We start from the raw sequence: 18494 nt of genomic DNA, 5'->3' as shown, positions 1-18494 counted from the left end.
TGGAGACAACGCAGTGAACTTAACGGGTCGTGAAGTGGAAGAGTATTGTAAGGAAGTTGGAATTGAATTAATAAAAAGTGTGAGATATCAACCAAATTCCAATGGGATCGCGGAGAACGCAGTGAAACGGGCGAAACAGTTTTTCATCAAAAACGAGAAATTAGGTGAATGGGACACATTAATTGATCAATGTACCCACTTCCTGAATTATAGGATAAAGCCCAGTGAGCTCAAAATTGAAGATCAGCCGGGTCAAGGGGATTTCAGTGGAAACCCATTTAAGGTAGGCGATCAAGTAATTATATTACATAAAATCAGAGGAAAGCGTTTTAAACATAAAACGGGAACTGTTGACACGGTGATCGAGGTCACATCAAATACTAGTGTGAGGCTAGAGAATAACGGCATTTGGTCATGTCGTCAGTTAATAAAGGCATCTTGAAGCAGGTGGTATTTGAGCAAATAATCGAATCAAAGACTGGATGGGTTCAATGTCAGAACATAGCAGCTGGACTACTGAAAGTCAAAAAATGGCATGAGCAATGCCCTAATGGTACCATAAGTACGTTGATACCGCATACTAGCTGTTGCATCTGTGAAGCAGGTGACATAGCTGAGTTGCTCTGGGAAGGCCCGAATGAAAAGCGGCCGAGCAGAGAAAGTTTAAAAAATTCTCCTACAATGAGGGGACAAAATTATTTTCCTTGGTATAATCCAGAAGGGAAAATAGGACACTGTGCACTCGGAGAGGTCAGTGTGTGCGGAAACTGCAGACTTGGAAAACAACAGTGGGTCATCCAGAAAATACAGACCAAAGTGAATGGTTGTGTATGCTTAACCTGTGAAATCTGTCAGGAGAGACTTATTTTACTAGGTTCAAAATGTTCCTGTGTGTTTAGAGAGTCTAAACTGGAACTGTGCGACAGATGCAAAAAGCTAGAAGAGCAAAGGTGGGTACAGACAGTCAGTAGAAAGGCAGTCTGGTTAACCCGAAAATCGACGTTAGCCATGGGATGTGTTTCCCAAGGGAAAATTATGACCTATTGGGTTAGCAATCCGATTTCATTAATGAATGATGATGAGAGAGAATGGCTATATCGACTACTTGGTTTGATGAAGTTACCAAGTCCATCTTACACTGAGCCTTTGGAGGAAGGTTCAGGTTTGGCAAAATTACTGGCTGATATTACATGTTTAGACGCGTGGGAAAAGGTTGTGTCAAACAATCTTAGTGATCCTAACAGGTTAATAGTTGTGAAAACACAGGGTCAGTATAAGAGCAGCACAGTCGGACAACTTGTTATCTCGGAAATGAAGAATTTAGAATTCAATTCTAAAGACCATAACTGGGAAACTAGGACATGGGAAGCAGGAGTTCGTGAAACAGGAATAACCATATTAGCCAGATCACAGCTAATTATGACTGGACAAACATGGTTTAAAATCAAGAATGATGTGAACAGCGCATCGAAAATAATGAACATGACGGTGAATCTTTGTTGCACTAGAGGATTTATGGGCGTAGGAATGTGCATTCAAGGCATTCAAATTGAGTGGAAGACTGTGAATAAGCAGATAAAAGAGCGAATGGGAGACTGGCTGCTCAGAAGACGTAAATAGGGACAGGTAGGAACAATCTCTGTTTTTTAATCCACAGGCAAAGATGACTACAGGGGGAAGGAGAGGAAAGAGGCTGAAGCGGAAATACAGAAGACTCGCTCAGGAAAAAAGGAAAAATTCCGAGGAAATCATAGCAGGGATAAGTATGATCTTCATCCTCATTTTAGTCATCTTGGCCGGATTCGGAACAGAAGAAACAGAAGAAACCTATACTGTCTTTCCATGTGAGAAAATAGCAAAAATAGCTAAATTACATTGCTACAACCAAACGATAATGAATAAAGGGGTGGCTTTGAAATTAGCAGGAATAACATATAATCCAGAGAACAATGCTAATGTAATGAGAAATTGGATTAAAGACATAGACCCAAAATATTGGAATTGTACTAATAAGGGTAGTTTTATAAATTCAGTCATGGATTACGGTCCTATAGCATCAGGGGGAAAAACCGTAATGACATGGGATAAACTGGAAGTATTGAATAAAACACATGTGCTATTAAGTGGAAAAAGGCTGAATGACAGTGCAGCTAAAAATATAAGTCTAAAGAATTTTGACTTAGTATGGTGGACTTACTTGTATGGGAAAAGTATTTCTACTTTAGACTGGAACTGTGAAACAAGAAAAGTTTCTATAAAGCAACTTAGAGTATTAGTCGGGGAAGATGATAATAAGTTAGAAGTACCTGACAATATAATAGAGGACAAAAGACCAAAATCGCCAAAATTGATGCCGATAGAGAAATCGGGTGGCAAAATAGGTGAAGTAATAGCAGTAGCACAACGCGTGGGACCAAAACCACAAGATAGATGGATTAGGATGAGAGAATTTAGAGAGAAAGTTCTTATTCATTCAATTCATAAAAAGAAACCAATAATACCTGCGGAAAACACAAATTGGATAGATTGTGTAGAAAAACCTATGGCAACACCCATGTGTGAAAAAGTTCAAGGTTGTCCGTGGATTGGTAAAATGATTTGGCCAAGCAATAAACATAGATCCACAGTTGATCACAAAAAACAGTGTGCACAGAAATTAGATCCAAATAATAAAGTTTGGTATTGCATTATAAAAGCTGATGCACCATGGGATCAGTCCCTTATGGAAAAATATGAAAATGAAACAATTACTATGTGGCATGACTGGATAATAAAACAGATGAACTTCACAAAAGGAACTAATAGTGAGCTAGATAGAACCACTTGGACTGTGAAAGATACATTATTTGGCAAGAAGAGAAATAATGGAAATTACAGGCATCCGTATACTCTCGAATATTTTCCCAATTCAGGCATTCCGCAACAAATTCTAGATATGACGGGATTAACGGAATATATTAGAACAAATATATCAGATCAGCAGTATAGAAGTGCTCTTTTGTTATATATGATGCAAGGTGCGGAAGCTCTTAAGTATAATACCATTAATAAAAGGAAAAATGGATACGTTCAGTATCATGGAAGATTGCAGGGCATAAAATATAATGGAACTGGAGAAAAAGAAGGAAATTTAATTTGGCCCGTGCATATGAAATATTCAGGTTCATATGAGATTAAAAACTCCTATCAACAGCAAACAATAGGCCAGTGGGAGAGTGGCTATTATCTGAAAGTGTCTGACCCGGATAGTTATTACTGGGGAACTAGAAGTAGAATAAATATTAGGCCCACAAAGGGGAGTTTCAAGAAAAAATGGAATGCAACTGATTGGTATGGAGGACCTTGTACCAGACATGACAATATTATAGAAATAGTCAGAAGTTCAAAGGGAAGAAGGATCGCATATAAATTGGACTGTGTAAAGGAGTTTGACTTGGGAACCGAAGTACTATTAGTAGGAAAACGGCAAGACAATCAGAATAGTGAATTCTGGAGTGATATGGTAAAAACTGGAGATGCATATCCATGCACAGCAGAAATGTTTAATGATTGGAAATACATAACATTTAGTGCACCTATTATGCAATCGTATGCAGCGGTTAACAAAAACAAAACAATAGTAAGGAACTATATGTCTTGTAATTATGAAGCAGTTGAAGGAAATCAGTGGAAAGGTGAGAATCTGAAAATAGTTCCATTAATTTTGAAACAGATGTTAGGAGAAACACAGATAAGAAAAATATGTGCTATCGTTCCATATATAAGTTATCTAAGCGACTGGAAAGATTTATTGGAGCCCGTAGATGATTTTCTAGAATCAGAGAGTATAGGTGGGCACTATAGAATGGACTTTTGGACGAAGACTAAAGGACCGGCACGCATGACGCTGACTCAATTTGTCGGTAAAGTGTTGAAAAAAGCATTCGAAGATATGGGTGCGAAAATTAAGGAAATAGCTAATCAGGTTTGGAATATAATGGTAGATAGCTGGGAGATTATAAAAATTGTCATATATTGTATAATTGGAACAATAGTGGTTGTTTGTGTGACAGGAGTCATATTCAGGTCACTAAGTGTGTGTGTGAAATGTCGGCAGTTACAACAGGTGTCCGGAAAAGCGAGATATCGTAAGATCTCTCTAGCAACTGATTGTTCAGAGTCGGAAACTGACGTGGAATCCGAAGAAGAGCTGGGGGGTTCTGGCTAGTTAAAAGGGGCACTGACAGCTTACTTTCTAACTCACTGGATGATCGACTAAGACTGAATTGAATAATTGCTGAACCTAAAAAAAAAAAAAAAAAAAAAAAAAGACCTAGACGACCTGAACTATGGCAGCTCAACCAAGTGCATGGGGAAACGAGACAAACCAGAATGAATCAACTTGTTCCAACCCGCCGGTAAATAAATTTCAAATTATAAATTATGATGTAGTTCTAAGCCTATATTGGCTAATGACTATTTTGGGGTTAAGAGGATTTTGGCAAATTCCAATTGCAATCTGTAATATAGCCCTATTCAATTTGCGTAAGAGGCTAAGTCTGGCAGGAATTTTAGTTGGACAAGTTGTAAGAAGCCCTAGGACAAAATCCATATTTGGAACTAGGGGCTTGATTATGTTGCAAATCCTGAATGTACTGCTGACCACATGTACTGTGGCTATGCATTATTTTGAGGATTTCGACTGGATCAAATATATTGGACTAGCTTTTGGCCTGCTTGCGATCACATATCTTATAATGTTGGCCGCCAGGAGGGCAGAGGCTGGAGGTATAAAAATGGCTACTTATCTGATAGCAATATTTACATTTGCATTTGCAGTATTGATGATTTCTGAATACTATCACGATTCAAGAATGTTTTGCATTGCAGTTATGATTGTGATTAACGATTGGTTTTATCTGAAGAAAATGTTAAAAGCTGTTAAGAACTGTTGTCTTAGCCTGGATCTGACTTTTCCTCCTGTAATATCTGAATAGGATCCATACTCCAATGCAAGAGGTACAAGGCTAAGGAAAAAGGATAAGACAGTAGCCAAAGAAGACCGAGAGATAAAGAAAAGATTTTCATATGTGGCTACCTCAGTTTGTACTTTCTGTACCAAAAACAGTAGAGATATGAGAATAAGGTGTTTTGTAAATAACAAATGGGTCAACCTGTGTGTCTTCTGTACTGTATTGCATGGTATCAAGATGAATCAAATTGGCGAGGTGGTTTTAACCCAATTGAGGGAACGCATGGATGTTTTAGGTCCATGGGTAACCAACAAATTCCTTAAATGGAGTGTAGAAATGAACTTTCAGCATTGTAACATCAGTGATCTTTTATCCATACAAGCGGGGCCAAAGAATAATCACACCGCAACAACTTATCACCTTGAACCAGGTGTGTTCCACAGAAAAACTGAAAACGGCAAAAAAGAGTTAGTAATAGGAATTATCTATAGGCAATGGACAGGAGGTACTTACAGCCGAACAGGGCTGGACAGTTACCAATTTGAATACGGATGTGTTTATGTTCCAACAGAAAGTGCTGCTGGAAGACCTCATCCCTGGGACATGGGCAGTGGTACCGTTGACCAGGGATGTTGCAGACAGGGGAATACCATTTGCCGTGAATCAGTACAATTTGGACAAACTCATAAAAGTGACCAGGTCGGAACAAGAGTTCCGCTGGCAACCAGTGGACTGTCAGTGGTACCGGCAGATGATGTGGGGTCTGAAGCAGTCCTGCACTCTAGCCGGAATGACCAGTGATGAAATTAAACAAATTAAGTTGATGGTGTGCAAATCGGATGGAGTCAGTCACCGCTTGTATGAGATAGAGGGTGATTGCATGGTTCCAAGCATATACTGTACTAATTTTATTGATAGTCCTGACATGTTGAAAGTGAATGATTATATGTGTGAGATTAATAGTAAACAAAAAAGACATAAAAAAGGTAAAAAAGAGAGACTCAGAAACATGAAAGCTCAGCAAATGCCAACAGGGGATGTGAAGAATTCTGTACACAGAGTGTATGATGATGACATTTCCTTTGCAACCATTGTTTCTGGGGCAACGCAGCAGAACAGGAAGCCGCTTACCCTGCATGAGATGACGGAAGCTGAAATGCTCGAGCTGGTGCGGAAGATCAGTATCAGCGACTGTTAGATGCTATGCCGTTAGAATTGCTTTTTAGAGTCTTGCTGCAACTAAGTGTGTGGAAAACTATCGTAAAGGCAGAACCTGGGTTTGACAGAACTCAAGACTATATAAGACGCAAACAAAGGGAGATTTATTGCTCTTCCTTGCAACCAACAGCCTAGTACCCCAGCTTTTACTAGGTGCAAGAAGCTTGCTATATTTAGCTATTTTTTACATCTGTTAGTTAGTACTCTTTTATAATCTGTAACAAGTAATTCTTTCATTTGATTATTATAATAAAGTTTGTTAAACATTTTTTATAATCATCTGTCTGGACCTTGGATTTTTGAGTACTAATCTCTTCTGTGCGGACCAGGAAGTCCTTTGTGCAGAAGACGCACGTGGGGTGAGCATTCTTTTTATCAAAAGATTTATTACCATGTGTGTTGATTTGATCATATAGCCTAGCCAAAGAGGCAGCATGTAACAGGGTAATGTTATATTGCAAAAAAGGTTTAAGGAGTACCACAAAAGATAGACTTATAATACTTGTGATATCTCTATTATTTTTATAGTAGAATATATACTTGTATAGACTGATCATCTAACTTCTTAAGGTCACGACTAAAGGATAGGCTCTTTAGTTACCGCGAGATTATCTTTATAAACTTGGAAGGTGGTTTTAAGATAATTGGGAACGGAATTAATCGTGAACCATTACACTACGAGTTGCCATCAAATCATTAAAGAACAATAAGGCTCCTGGAGTGGATAGTGTAGTGGCAGAGGCCTTGAAACATGGAAGAGAAGTTCTGGAAGGCCGCCTACACATGTTGCTAGGACTGATAAGGAGGACTGAAGTTATTCCTACTGCTTGGAAACGGGCGACCATCATCCCGACTTTCAAGAAAGGGGACAAGTCTGAGTGTAAAAACTATCGTGGCATCAGTCTCCTGTCGATCATTGGTAAGGTGTTCATGAATATCATTCACCGGCGGATGCTCAAACGCCGCGAGGAAGCGGCTAGAGAAGAACAAGCGGGATTCCGGCCAGATCGCAGTTGTTGCAATCAGATCTTCTCCCTTCGCCAACTTCTAGAAGAGAGGATCCGATGTGGCAAAAGAACAGTGATGGTTTTCATTGATTTCTCTGCAGCCTTCGACAGCGTGCACCGCCCAGCCTTATGGAACACACTATGAGCGGAAGGGTACCCTCCAAAGATCATACGCCTCCTACAGAACATCTATGAGGGGTCTACTAGCCATGTACGAGTTCAAGGAGGAGTGACAAGTGACTTTCAAGTGAATTCGGGAGTTAGACAGGGATGCATTCTCTCCCCCAGCCTGTTTAATATTGTCGTGGACTGCATCATGAGGCGGGTCTTCTTTGGACGACGGGGAGTGAGATTTGGACCCTGGTTCGCCGAATATGCCACTGACCTGATGTATGCTGACGACAGTGTTTTTCTCACCGATGATGATGCCAAAGCTTCCACAATTATCCAGGATATCGTCGAAGAAGCTACAAGATTTGGGCTTAAAATCAACACTGAAAAACAGTTGTTATGACATCAGACAACTCTCCGGCAGCTGTATACCTCAATGGGATCCAGTTAGAACAAGTCGAGACATTCAAATATCTGGGGTCGACCATTCAAGGTAATAAGATCGCAGCATCAGTCGACATTACCCATCGAATAGGATCTGCAACTTCGGCCTTTGGTTCGACTTCCTGGTGTATCTGGAAGAAGAAGACTTTAACAACAGCAACGAAGGTCCATCTATATCGCACTCTGATTCTACCAATTCTCCTATATGGAGCGGAAACTTGGGTACTCTTAGAGGCAGACATGAGAAGACTGGAGGTATTCCAAATGCGCTGCCTTCGCCGGATTCTTGGAGTCACACTCCTCGACAAGATCCCGAACGAGGAAGTCCGCCGTCGCTGTTCTCACCAACTGGAAATCAACGTCTTGATCAAACGTGCCCGCCTCTGATGGTTTGGACATGTTTGCAGGATGGATGAGCACCGTCTCCCATATCGTACCCTATGGCGAACCAGGCCTGATGGCTGGAAAGTATTAAGAAACGCACCTAAAAAGATGTGGATCAAACAAGTGGAGACGGACCTAGCAGTGTATGGTATTTCACCCGATTATGCCAACAAGAATGCGGCTCAGGACAGGAAGCGGTGGAGAAAGATCGTGGAGTTCGTATGCGAAGGCAATCTCTGTTCAGCACCCATGGTTCCATATAACCTCCGGCCACGTTAGGACTATGGAATCTCGGGAGAGAAATAAAAATAAATAAAATAATAATTCCGCTTGATAAGCCTGCAGCAGTGACATCGTATGGAGACATGCTGCAGTCTTACCAGAGGCTGAATAAGCCTTGCCCACCAGAGAAGATGTAACTCTGACGCCCGTTTCACACATACTCCGTTTGCAGTGCGTGTGCGGTGCGTATTTTTTCCCGTACCCATGTTAACAGGTTAGAGCTTTCACACTGCACACGAATGCAGTCCGTCCATCCGTTCCAGTTGCGGTGCGTATACAGCAGTGCAGAGATCGTTTCCGTACCGAGTCTATTTTTTGCTGTGCTGCAACGCTGAATTAAAGTGACAACGCATGGTTCGTGTTTAAAATGCACACAGATTGACATGAAAATGTAATAATTTTACCATAAATGCATTTAATTAAATAAAATGTAGGCTAGTAATCTTACCATGAATGCATTTAATTAAATATAAAACCATTTTTCAGTCATCTTTTTATTTTAAGACGAGGTAAAGCAAGGAAAACTACAATTTACTTCAACAAGGCAACAAAACGACACTCGTGGAAAAACAAGTTGTTTGTGACGTGCAAGACTTTGTATAACGATTTAAATAGAAAAGGTATGAATCTGCTGTTTTTGTAAATTAAATTTTAATTTAAAATGTATGCAATTTTAATATAAGAACATGGTTCAATATTTTACCACTGCGTGAGCAACTTAATATATAATCTATATAGAAGTAATGTATTGAACGTTGTGTTACGACCTCTCATAAAAAATATCAACTCTGAGAGAAGAGACTACCTAAACAAGAACAAGTAAACGGCGGAATCAATGCAATTATTTATTTATTTACTCACCCACAACAGACGCCACAAAGACTCACAATAATAACGAACATTCCATCCAGTGAACGAAATATAAAAGCACGGACAACAACTAGCCTAACAAAGAAAACAAAAATACAATTCTAAAGACAATTGTTTAATCTGTCGACGCTTCTATTATTATTATTAGTCAGCTCCTTCAATCAAATCACGAACAGGTGCGTCGGAGAGAGCGCACGTACTACACGCTCAAATAGATAGAGCGACGCCAAGACAAGGGAGGATGTGTACAAAGAGAATATCCTAAAACTTTTTTAAATAAAAGTTGCTGATAGCTTATGGATTTGAAATAAAATTGAGTAGGTCTATATGTTTGTGGTAGCTACAGCCGCGGATCAGTTAGGCACTGCAAACGCAGCATATGTGAAAGCACTATAGGGCGTGCTGCTCCTGCACCGCATACGCACCGCAACACGGACCGCACACGCACTGGACACGGAGTATGTGTGAAACGGGCGTGAGGGGCTTATTAGGCATTTTTTATTTTTATTATATATTTTTATTATTTTTTTATGCCGAAGCTTTCAGGGAAGATGCCGCCGCTGGAGAAAGATAGCTCGCAAGCGTCTCTTCCACCTTCAGCATCTCCCCATAACCATTCTCTTTAAAACCAGAAATAGACGAATAATTCACAGTTTGTGAATTAAAACTCTATATGAAGCTGGCTTCTCCCACGATCTCGACACCTCAGTGTGGAGATCGGGGAAAACGGCAGATTTCAGCGTTGTGTTTGTGCACGTGAGGGCAGGAAGCGTTCGTCAAGTTTTTTTTTTTTTTTTGAACGAACGTCCTGATTACACAATACATAATCTATCGACTGCTCTTGTCACTACATCCAGCAATTCTTAAAACGCATGAGACTGAGGTGGGACATCCTCAGACTCAGCCTCAACACTCACAATCATCCAGTTCCTCAGAACTGAACAATTGCAGTGATTGTGCAATCATCGGGGCGGAAGAAACCGCAGCGCGTGCTTCCGAACCCTGATGACAGATACCGGGTCTATCAGGTAAGGGCTGAGATAGGGCAGAGCCCGTCTCAGACCCCACTGATAGATCCATTTGCGAACCCCAGGACTGAGATCGCCGCTGTGCCTCGGCAGCAGCGGGACCCGAGCCCTGAGGGACGCGAGCTTCCCAGAAGAAACTCAGCCGGGATCGGAGCGAGCGCGTGGAAAGCGCCTCGCAATGCACACTGTCAGCACCCTCGAGTGCTGACTGGGCATGCTCCTCTCCCAAACAACGTGAGTGTCCCTATCCGTAATAAAACGCGGGCAGGGATGCACACACTTTCTGAACTGCTCGCTGGACATAATGCTTAGTGACAGACAACAATAAATAGAGAGACAGATTTCACAGAGAGCGCTACTGAAGACACAGAAGCTTTCGCTTTCTGTTTTCGAGCAGGCTTTATAGTTTCCTGGTACGTGACGTCACCCGCCTCTGACGTTCCGCCACACCATTGGACTGATTTTACATGTGCTTCAAGACATCATCACGCAAAGCGTTCCCATAGCGTCCAAAGTCGACGCAACGCGAGTTAAGGGAACATATATGTCCTATTGTAACATTAATTGAACTGCAAATGCCTATACTACTGCATAATAATGTATCTTTGCATTGCTACAACGTCTATATTCTATTTTTGATATCTCTGTAATCCTCTCCAGCTAACGGAGTGGAATTCCGATAGCAGAATGCAGTAATGTGCATTGTTTTATACATTTCATATGTCTTGAGCAAATTTTCTCAAGTTAAATCTCCTCATGACTCATTCCAGTGGGCGTCGTCCACTGAACAGAGGAACTTTTCTCTTTCGAAATGCTCTAAGATGATTCATCCCCCACGAAAAAGTGGATGTGGGACACTGTCCACAGGACACTGATAAAAGTCCAAACCTTCAGTTCCATCTCTCTCTTCTCCCTCCTTCGGAAAAATTTGGAAACCCAAGTCCGGACCGGCTTCGGCCTGCTTCTCTTCTATTTTATTTTCTTTGTATGTTTTCTATAGTCTAGTTTCGTTTTCTTATTCGCCTCTGTTCATTCATGAGCTGAATGAACTTAGCCTGAATCATTCTCGGTAACATTACGTTCAAGCGAACCTTCAAATCTTCCCGCTACACAACTCCGGAAGAAACCAGGACACGCAGCTCAGCTCTAAAAGGGACACACAGATTCCTTTTTCTCAGCTCCACAAAAGAGTGCCTCAAACTGCAAGTATCTGACATATTTTAAAGCTGAACCTAGGTGTCTCTCAAAAAGGGTTATTTGTTTGTAATAAGTTGCCAGGCTCTTCTTCTCTCTCTCTCACCCTTCCTCCTCTTCTCCCCGGTGCAACGCTTCTCCAAGGAACATCTGAAAAAGGCTCCGGCCTTCTCCTCGGACAAACACGTTCGAGTCGTAGCTGCCGTTCTTTGCAACTAAGTTATACTTGCCTCTTCCTTCACGGGAGATGAATCTTATTTTCTGGTAAACGTTACATTCAGTGAGCCTTTTAAGCTTCCCGCGACACCGGAAGACGCAGCAGAAACAGGACACCGTCCGTGCTTCCTGCCTCTCAGCATCACCCGAACAGTGAACAAACTTGCAAGAATATCTCTCTAAAAGCTGATTCCAGGTGTCTTTTGAAGTTAGGTTTCTGTCTGTAATAATTACTAGCTTTTCCCTTCTCTCTAAATCTTTCTTTCTTTCATTTCATTCCCTCTGATCACGTTATTTCTTATGTCCTTGTTTGGTTAAATGTTTGTTTGTTTTATTGTTTGCATTTTTACGTACGTTTATATTGGTAGCTCATATAATCTTTCTAGTTTTTACATTTATTAAAATTCATTTATACTTTTAACTGTCTCTGTGTTTGAAACCCCACCTTATAAAGTCAATGAGATGCAAAAGATCTATAAAGCTACATGCTCTATATTATAGACTACTTTGAGTAGTTTTAATTTATAAACCCAAAAAGTTTTATGTTCGTGGCCAGAAGATAAACTTTCTTGGAGTTTGTAAACAGGGATACTCCTTCTTAACTGTGATAGTCTTACATTTATTCGCTGGACGAATGACTGATGACGAGACCAGTTACAGAACGAGGTATTTCCGATAATTAATAAAGTAAATGTATATGCGATTTATGAATTATGACCATGAGTTATGATTATTAATATTTCTAAAATTCCCTATATCCTTGAGCTAATTCACATTAACCCAGAGTCATTTACTTTACATTACATTTTATGCAATCGGTGACTCTACCAGTGGCCGTTAAAAAAAAATCAACACCGGTACGAAAAATCCAACACAAATGGACTCATATACTGAATTTAGAGTGTGAAATTGACAGCATTTTAATGATTAATCTAAAATATTAAAATAAAAGAGAGGACACGGCAATATTTTGCACTTAGTTGTTATTTTGCCAGTTTTTCACACAAACATGTAATGCGAAAGATGGGAGCTATAGGACATTAATTACTTGGTTGACACAACCGTAATTTCTACATAGACCTTTATCAGAATATCGATCACAAGTAGCCTAATAATAATGATCTACCATAACAACAATTTGCACAAAAAAAAAAAAAGAAGTAAATAAACCAAATTCAAATAGATAGGCCTAGGCTATAAAACAAACAAACTGATGTAGTGAGGAATCTTCATCTGCTTTTCCCTTCAGTAAAGTATCAGGCAGTAAAAGTGAGAGATTTTGAGGCAGGTGCGACGCTAAGTTGTGGTTGGCATGACGGTTTTGTTTTATGAACAAAAAGAGGAATAAATATAAGATAAGATGGCAAATAAGAGCAGTATTTTGCTGTGTGTTTAATATACACGTGCATTAATCGGAGTGTCTGGTACGTGAGAGATCTTGAGGCAGACGCAACGCTAAGGTGATGTGACGCGCGCTCCATTATGGACAAAAAGAGCGAATAAAATATAAGATAAGATGAAGCAGTATTTTACTGTCTGTTTGCACATGTGCATCAAATTGAGATCTGATAGATTTAAAAAGTGAGAGATCTTGTGGCAGGCACGACGCGTAGGTGTCAAGACTCACGCTCCGGATTAAACGGCGGAAAAATTATAAAGTAAGGTGTATGGGGTAGGCTATAGCAAATGGGTAGGCTAAATAAAAGTTAAAGTAAACGCGGAATGCATGTCTAATAGGGCTGGGTATTGATTCAGATGTTACAATTCGATTCGATTTTGATTCGCAAGCTCTCAATTCGATTCAATTTTGATTCTAAATTAGATTTCGATGAATATATTTTTAATACAAATCCTATATTTATAAAAAAAAAAAAAAAAAGAACAGCGACGGCAGATCTTGTGGTCTAGCCAGCAAACAAGTGTCTTTATATCTGTAATTTATTTTGTTTTTTGTTAGTTGTTGTCTGTTTTGTTTAATTTCGATCCCTGGTTGGTATGTTCGTTATTATTGTGATGTCTGTTGTGAGTGAGTGATATATGCGCCTGCCTCGGGACCTTAAACAATATACAAGGTGTGTTTTAAACAAAATGCAGCGTGGATCCCCTGTAGCCAGCAGGAGCCAGAACGGTACGCACAATAGGTCAATATTCACCCAATATTCAACATTAACTAAACGTTTATGAATACTTTGTTTTGCCATAGTGCACGGCTCTAGCACGCTCGTAACCGTGCACTCAGACAAAGACGAGACAAAACCGAGAGTGTCAGAGCTCTGTCACAAAACCAATAATTGAACTGACAGAAGTGACAGAAATCTGACACTTTGTTGTTTATGATGGGATAATTCTCGAGTTTCAGTCAGAATTCAGCCAGAGAAAGCGCGCACTTCAGTTCAGCGATGACTAATCTGAACGCCACTGATTGGCCATCACACTCAAACTCAACAGAAACGTGTGCGATTGGTTATACATGATTAAAAATGCTTTGTCACGGTTTTTAATAAATGTGATAAGTGATACTGTTTAAAGGCAAATGCTTGGATGGGTGAAAAAAAAAAAAAAGTCTGAAAATTGCTTTCCAAAACAACAATTGTGGCTGTTCATGCGTTTATGTCTAGAATTGTTGCTGATCTTTAACATTATAGTAATGAACAATATGACATCTTTTGAAATGCAGTGCTGTTATAAAAACATTTTCTCTGTACTTTTATGGGGGATTTAATTTTTGTATTTTATTTATTTGTAAATTGACTGTGAAATAAAGTTTTAAACATATATATATATAAAATAACCTCTATCACATACGCGCCGTGTCATAAATGGGTTCACAGATATGTTCGAGAAGGTTATCTGTTTGGGTGATCGGTGTAAGATGGAGGTCTCTTAAAGAGTATGTTGGGAAATGAAGGAGGAAGTTCCAGCACTATGTCTTTGTGATGTTTCTACAGCTTCTATAGTATCAGAGTCTATACATCATTTTCTCAACACATTCTCACTAACAACTCGTTTGCATGCTTTGTCAGGACTGATTGGTGTCACTTTTTAACACACTTTTTAACACCCCTTTAAAAAAACCTTTAAAAAACTATTAAAAACTGTCAGTCTCTCACACATACACACCAGCCAGGATGATTCTTACTGATCCACTTACTTGAGTTTGTCCAGTGTGCAGTCTGGATGCTTCATTGCATCAGAGAGCAGCTTCACTCCTGATTCTCCTGGGTGATTGTAGCTCAGATCCAGCTCTCTCAGGTGTGAAGGGTTTGAACTCAGAGCTGAAGCCAGAGCAGCACAACCTTCCTCTGTCACCATACAGTGAGATAATCTACAACAACAGTAAGTGTTCATGTTAGTGTGCTTCATTTTTAGGGAATATACACTACAATAAACAACACGGCTCTTTAACCCATTAATTATCTTTACAAGGACCTATGATTGATTGCAATTAGTGATATTGAGATTACCCAATATCAAAATTGACCATGATTACAATGGTCACGTTATTAAACAGTTAGAATTTGGATGCCATAGTTTAAAAAAAGAAAACATTAAAATTAGTCTTTCAGACTTGTGTGTGGCGTGCCCTCTGTCTGGATACTCTGTAGACTGTTACTATAGTAGCTGAGTTCACTAGGTGATTGTCTAGGTAATGCATCAGATTGTATCAGATCAAAGCATGGACTTCCAGCGCATGTGAAACTCTCAAATTGAAAACATGGTGGAACAATGCAATCACCCGGACTTGCACTTGCCGAAGAAGCAAATCAAATAAGCTATTGGGGCATTTTAGCTATCTAAACATGATTCAGGAGTAGTTGAAGACAGGTATGCAATATGCAAAACATCAGCAAAAGCGGCGAACACATCTAATATGTACAGCACCTGTGGGATCATCACCATCCACACTCAGATGAAAGTAGTAATTTTACAAACATAATAAATAGCCTGTTACTTACTCCTATCCAATAATTGCAATAAGATAAGCGCTTTGTTATTTTTATAAGAACAAAATCAACTTCAAATTAAAACAATAAATACCATTTTGACACTCTTTAATGCATGTGACAGATCGCTATAGCCACATATCTCTTTAAGCGGAAACATGGAGTGCACCTGAACTGATCATCTCTGCACCTGAACTGATCATCTCTGTATCTGTGCATCTCTGCACCTGAACTGATCATCTCTATATCTGTGCATCTCTGCACCTGAACTGATCATCTCTGCATCTGTGCATCTCTGCACCTGAACTGATCATCTCTGCATCTGTGCATCTCTGCACCTGAACTGATCATCTCTATATCTGTGCATCTCTGCACCTGAACTGATCATCTCTGCATCTGTGCATCTCTGCACCTGAACTGATCATCTCTGCATCTGTGCATCTCTGCACCTGAACTGATCATCTCTGCATCTGTGCATCTCTGCACCTGAACTGATCATCTCTGTATCTGTGCATCTCTGCACCTTTTCTGATCATCTCTGCATCTGTGCATCTCTGCACCTGAACTGATCATCTCTGCATCTGTGCATCTCTGCACCTGAACTGATCATCTCTGTATCTGTGCATCTCTGCACCTGAACTGATCATCTCTGAACCTGAACTGATAATCTCTGTATCTGTGCATCTCTGCACCTGAACTGATCATCTCTGCATCTGTGCATCTCTGCACCTGAACTGATCATCTCTGCATCTGTGCATCTCTGCACCTGAACTGATCATCTCTGCATCTGTGCATCTCTGCACCTGAACTGATCATCTCTGTATCTGTGCATCTCTGCACCTGAACTGATCATCTCTGCATCTGTGCATCTCTGCACCTGAACTGATCATCTCTGCATCTGTGCATCTCTGCACCTGAACTGATCATCTCTCTATCTGTGCATCTCTGCACCTGAACTGATCATCTCTGTATCTGTGCATCTCTGCAACTGAACTGATCATCTCTGCACCTGAACTGATCATCTCTGCATCTGTGCATCTCTGCACCTGACCTGATCATCTCTGCATCTGTGCATCTCTGCAGCCGAACTGATAATCTCTGCATCTGTGCATCTCTGCACCTGAACTGATCATCTCTGCACCTGAACTGCACCTGGACTGATAATCTCTGCACCTGAATTGATCATCTCTGCACCTGAACTGATCATCTCTGCACCTGAACTGATTATCTCTGCACCTGAACTGATTATCTCTGTATCTATGCATTTCCACACCTGAACTGATGATCTCTGCATCTGTGCATCTCTGCACCTGAACTGATCATCTCTGTATCTGTGCATCTCTGCAGCCGAATTGATAATCTCTGCATCTGTGCACCTGAACTGATCATCTCTGTATCTGTGCATCTCTGCAGCCGAACTGATAATCTCTGCATCTGTGCATCTCTGCACCTGATCTGATCATCTCTGCATCTGTGCATCTCTGCAGCCGAACTGATCCTCTCTGTATCTGTGCATCTCTGCAGCCGAACTGATCATCTCTGCAGCCGAACTGATCCTCTCTGTATCTGTGCATCTCTGCTGCCGAACTGATCATCTCTGCACCTGAACTGATAATCTCTGCTCCTGAACTGATCATCTCTGCACCTGAACTGATAATCTCTGCACCTGAATTGATCATCTCTGCACCTGAATTGATAATCTCTGCACCTGAATTGATAATCTCTGTATCTGTGCTTTTTTTTCACACCTGAACTGATGATCTCTGCATCTGTGCATCTCTGCACCTAAACTGATCATCTCTGTATCTCTGCATCTCTGCACTTGAACTGATCATCTCTGCATCTGTGCATCTCTGCACCTGAACTGATCATCTCTGCATCTGTGCATCTCTGCACCTGAACTGATCATCTCTGTATCTGTGCATCTCTGCACCTGAACTGATCATCTCTGCACCTGAACTGATAATCTCTGTATCTTTGCATTTACACACCTGAACTGATGATCTCTGCATCTGTGCATCTCTGCACCTGAACTGATCATCTCAGTATATGTGCATCACTGCACCTGAACTGATCATCTCTGCATCTGTGCATCTCTGCACCTGAACTGATCATCTCTGCATCTGTGCATCTCTGCACCTGAACTGATCATCTCTGTATCTGTGCATCTCTGCACCTGAACTGATCATCTCTGCATCTGTGCATCTCTGCACCTGAACTGATCATCTCTGTATCTGTGCATCTCTGCACCTGAACTGATCATCTCTGTATCTGTGCATCTCTGCACCTGAACTGATAATCTGTGTATCGGTGCATCTCTGCACCTTAACTGATCATCTCTGCATCTCTGCACCTGAACTGATAATATCTGCACATGTGCATCTCTGCTCCTGAACTGATCATCTCTGTATCTGTGCATCTCTGCACCTGAACTAATCATCTCTGTATCTGTGCATCTGTTGGCTTCCACCGCTGAGCCATTCAACTTGATGAATATTTTACAGTTGGTTACCCATGTGTGTTGGATTTTATGTTTTTTCTTGAGGTCTCTTGCTTTCCTGGCTGTTTCGGCACTCTTCTTTGTCAAGTGTTCTTTCAAGTAAACATTTGTTCCTTTAACCCTCTGGAGTCTGAGCGGTTTTCTGGGCCCTTGAGATGTTCTGACATGCTCTTACATTTGTGCTTTTTTCAGTTGCTTATAAACATATTAATGGCAAAGGTGTAAATTCACTCTATAAAGCACAAACATGGCTACCATAATATGTGAGCCACGTGTATGTACATGTTTTAATTTTTGAGAGAATAATGTTTATGCGTGGATATTGAAAAAACTAAAAACTAAAA

General features: G+C 40.5%; 1 protein-coding gene across 1 annotated transcript in view; it reads right to left on the bottom strand.

Moving 5' to 3' along the window:
• The window catches only part of LOC311295331 (NACHT, LRR and PYD domains-containing protein 4-like), a 107631-nt gene that overhangs the window by 50606 nt on the left and 38531 nt on the right, over positions 1-18494 (bottom strand). The window contains exon 5 of the mRNA XM_084416653.1: positions 14858-15031. Within this exon, the coding sequence (XP_084272779.1) occupies positions 14858-15031 (174 nt within the window). The remainder of the gene's footprint in view (positions 1-14857; positions 15032-18494) is intronic.

Source organism: Rutilus rutilus (genome assembly GCF_951802725.1).
Source record: "Rutilus rutilus genome assembly, chromosome: 1".
In the NCBI taxonomy this organism is placed as follows: domain Eukaryota; kingdom Metazoa; phylum Chordata; class Actinopteri; order Cypriniformes; family Leuciscidae; genus Rutilus; species Rutilus rutilus.
Note: the sequence above shows the minus strand (reverse complement) of the source record. Positions and strands in the feature narration are given on the sequence as shown.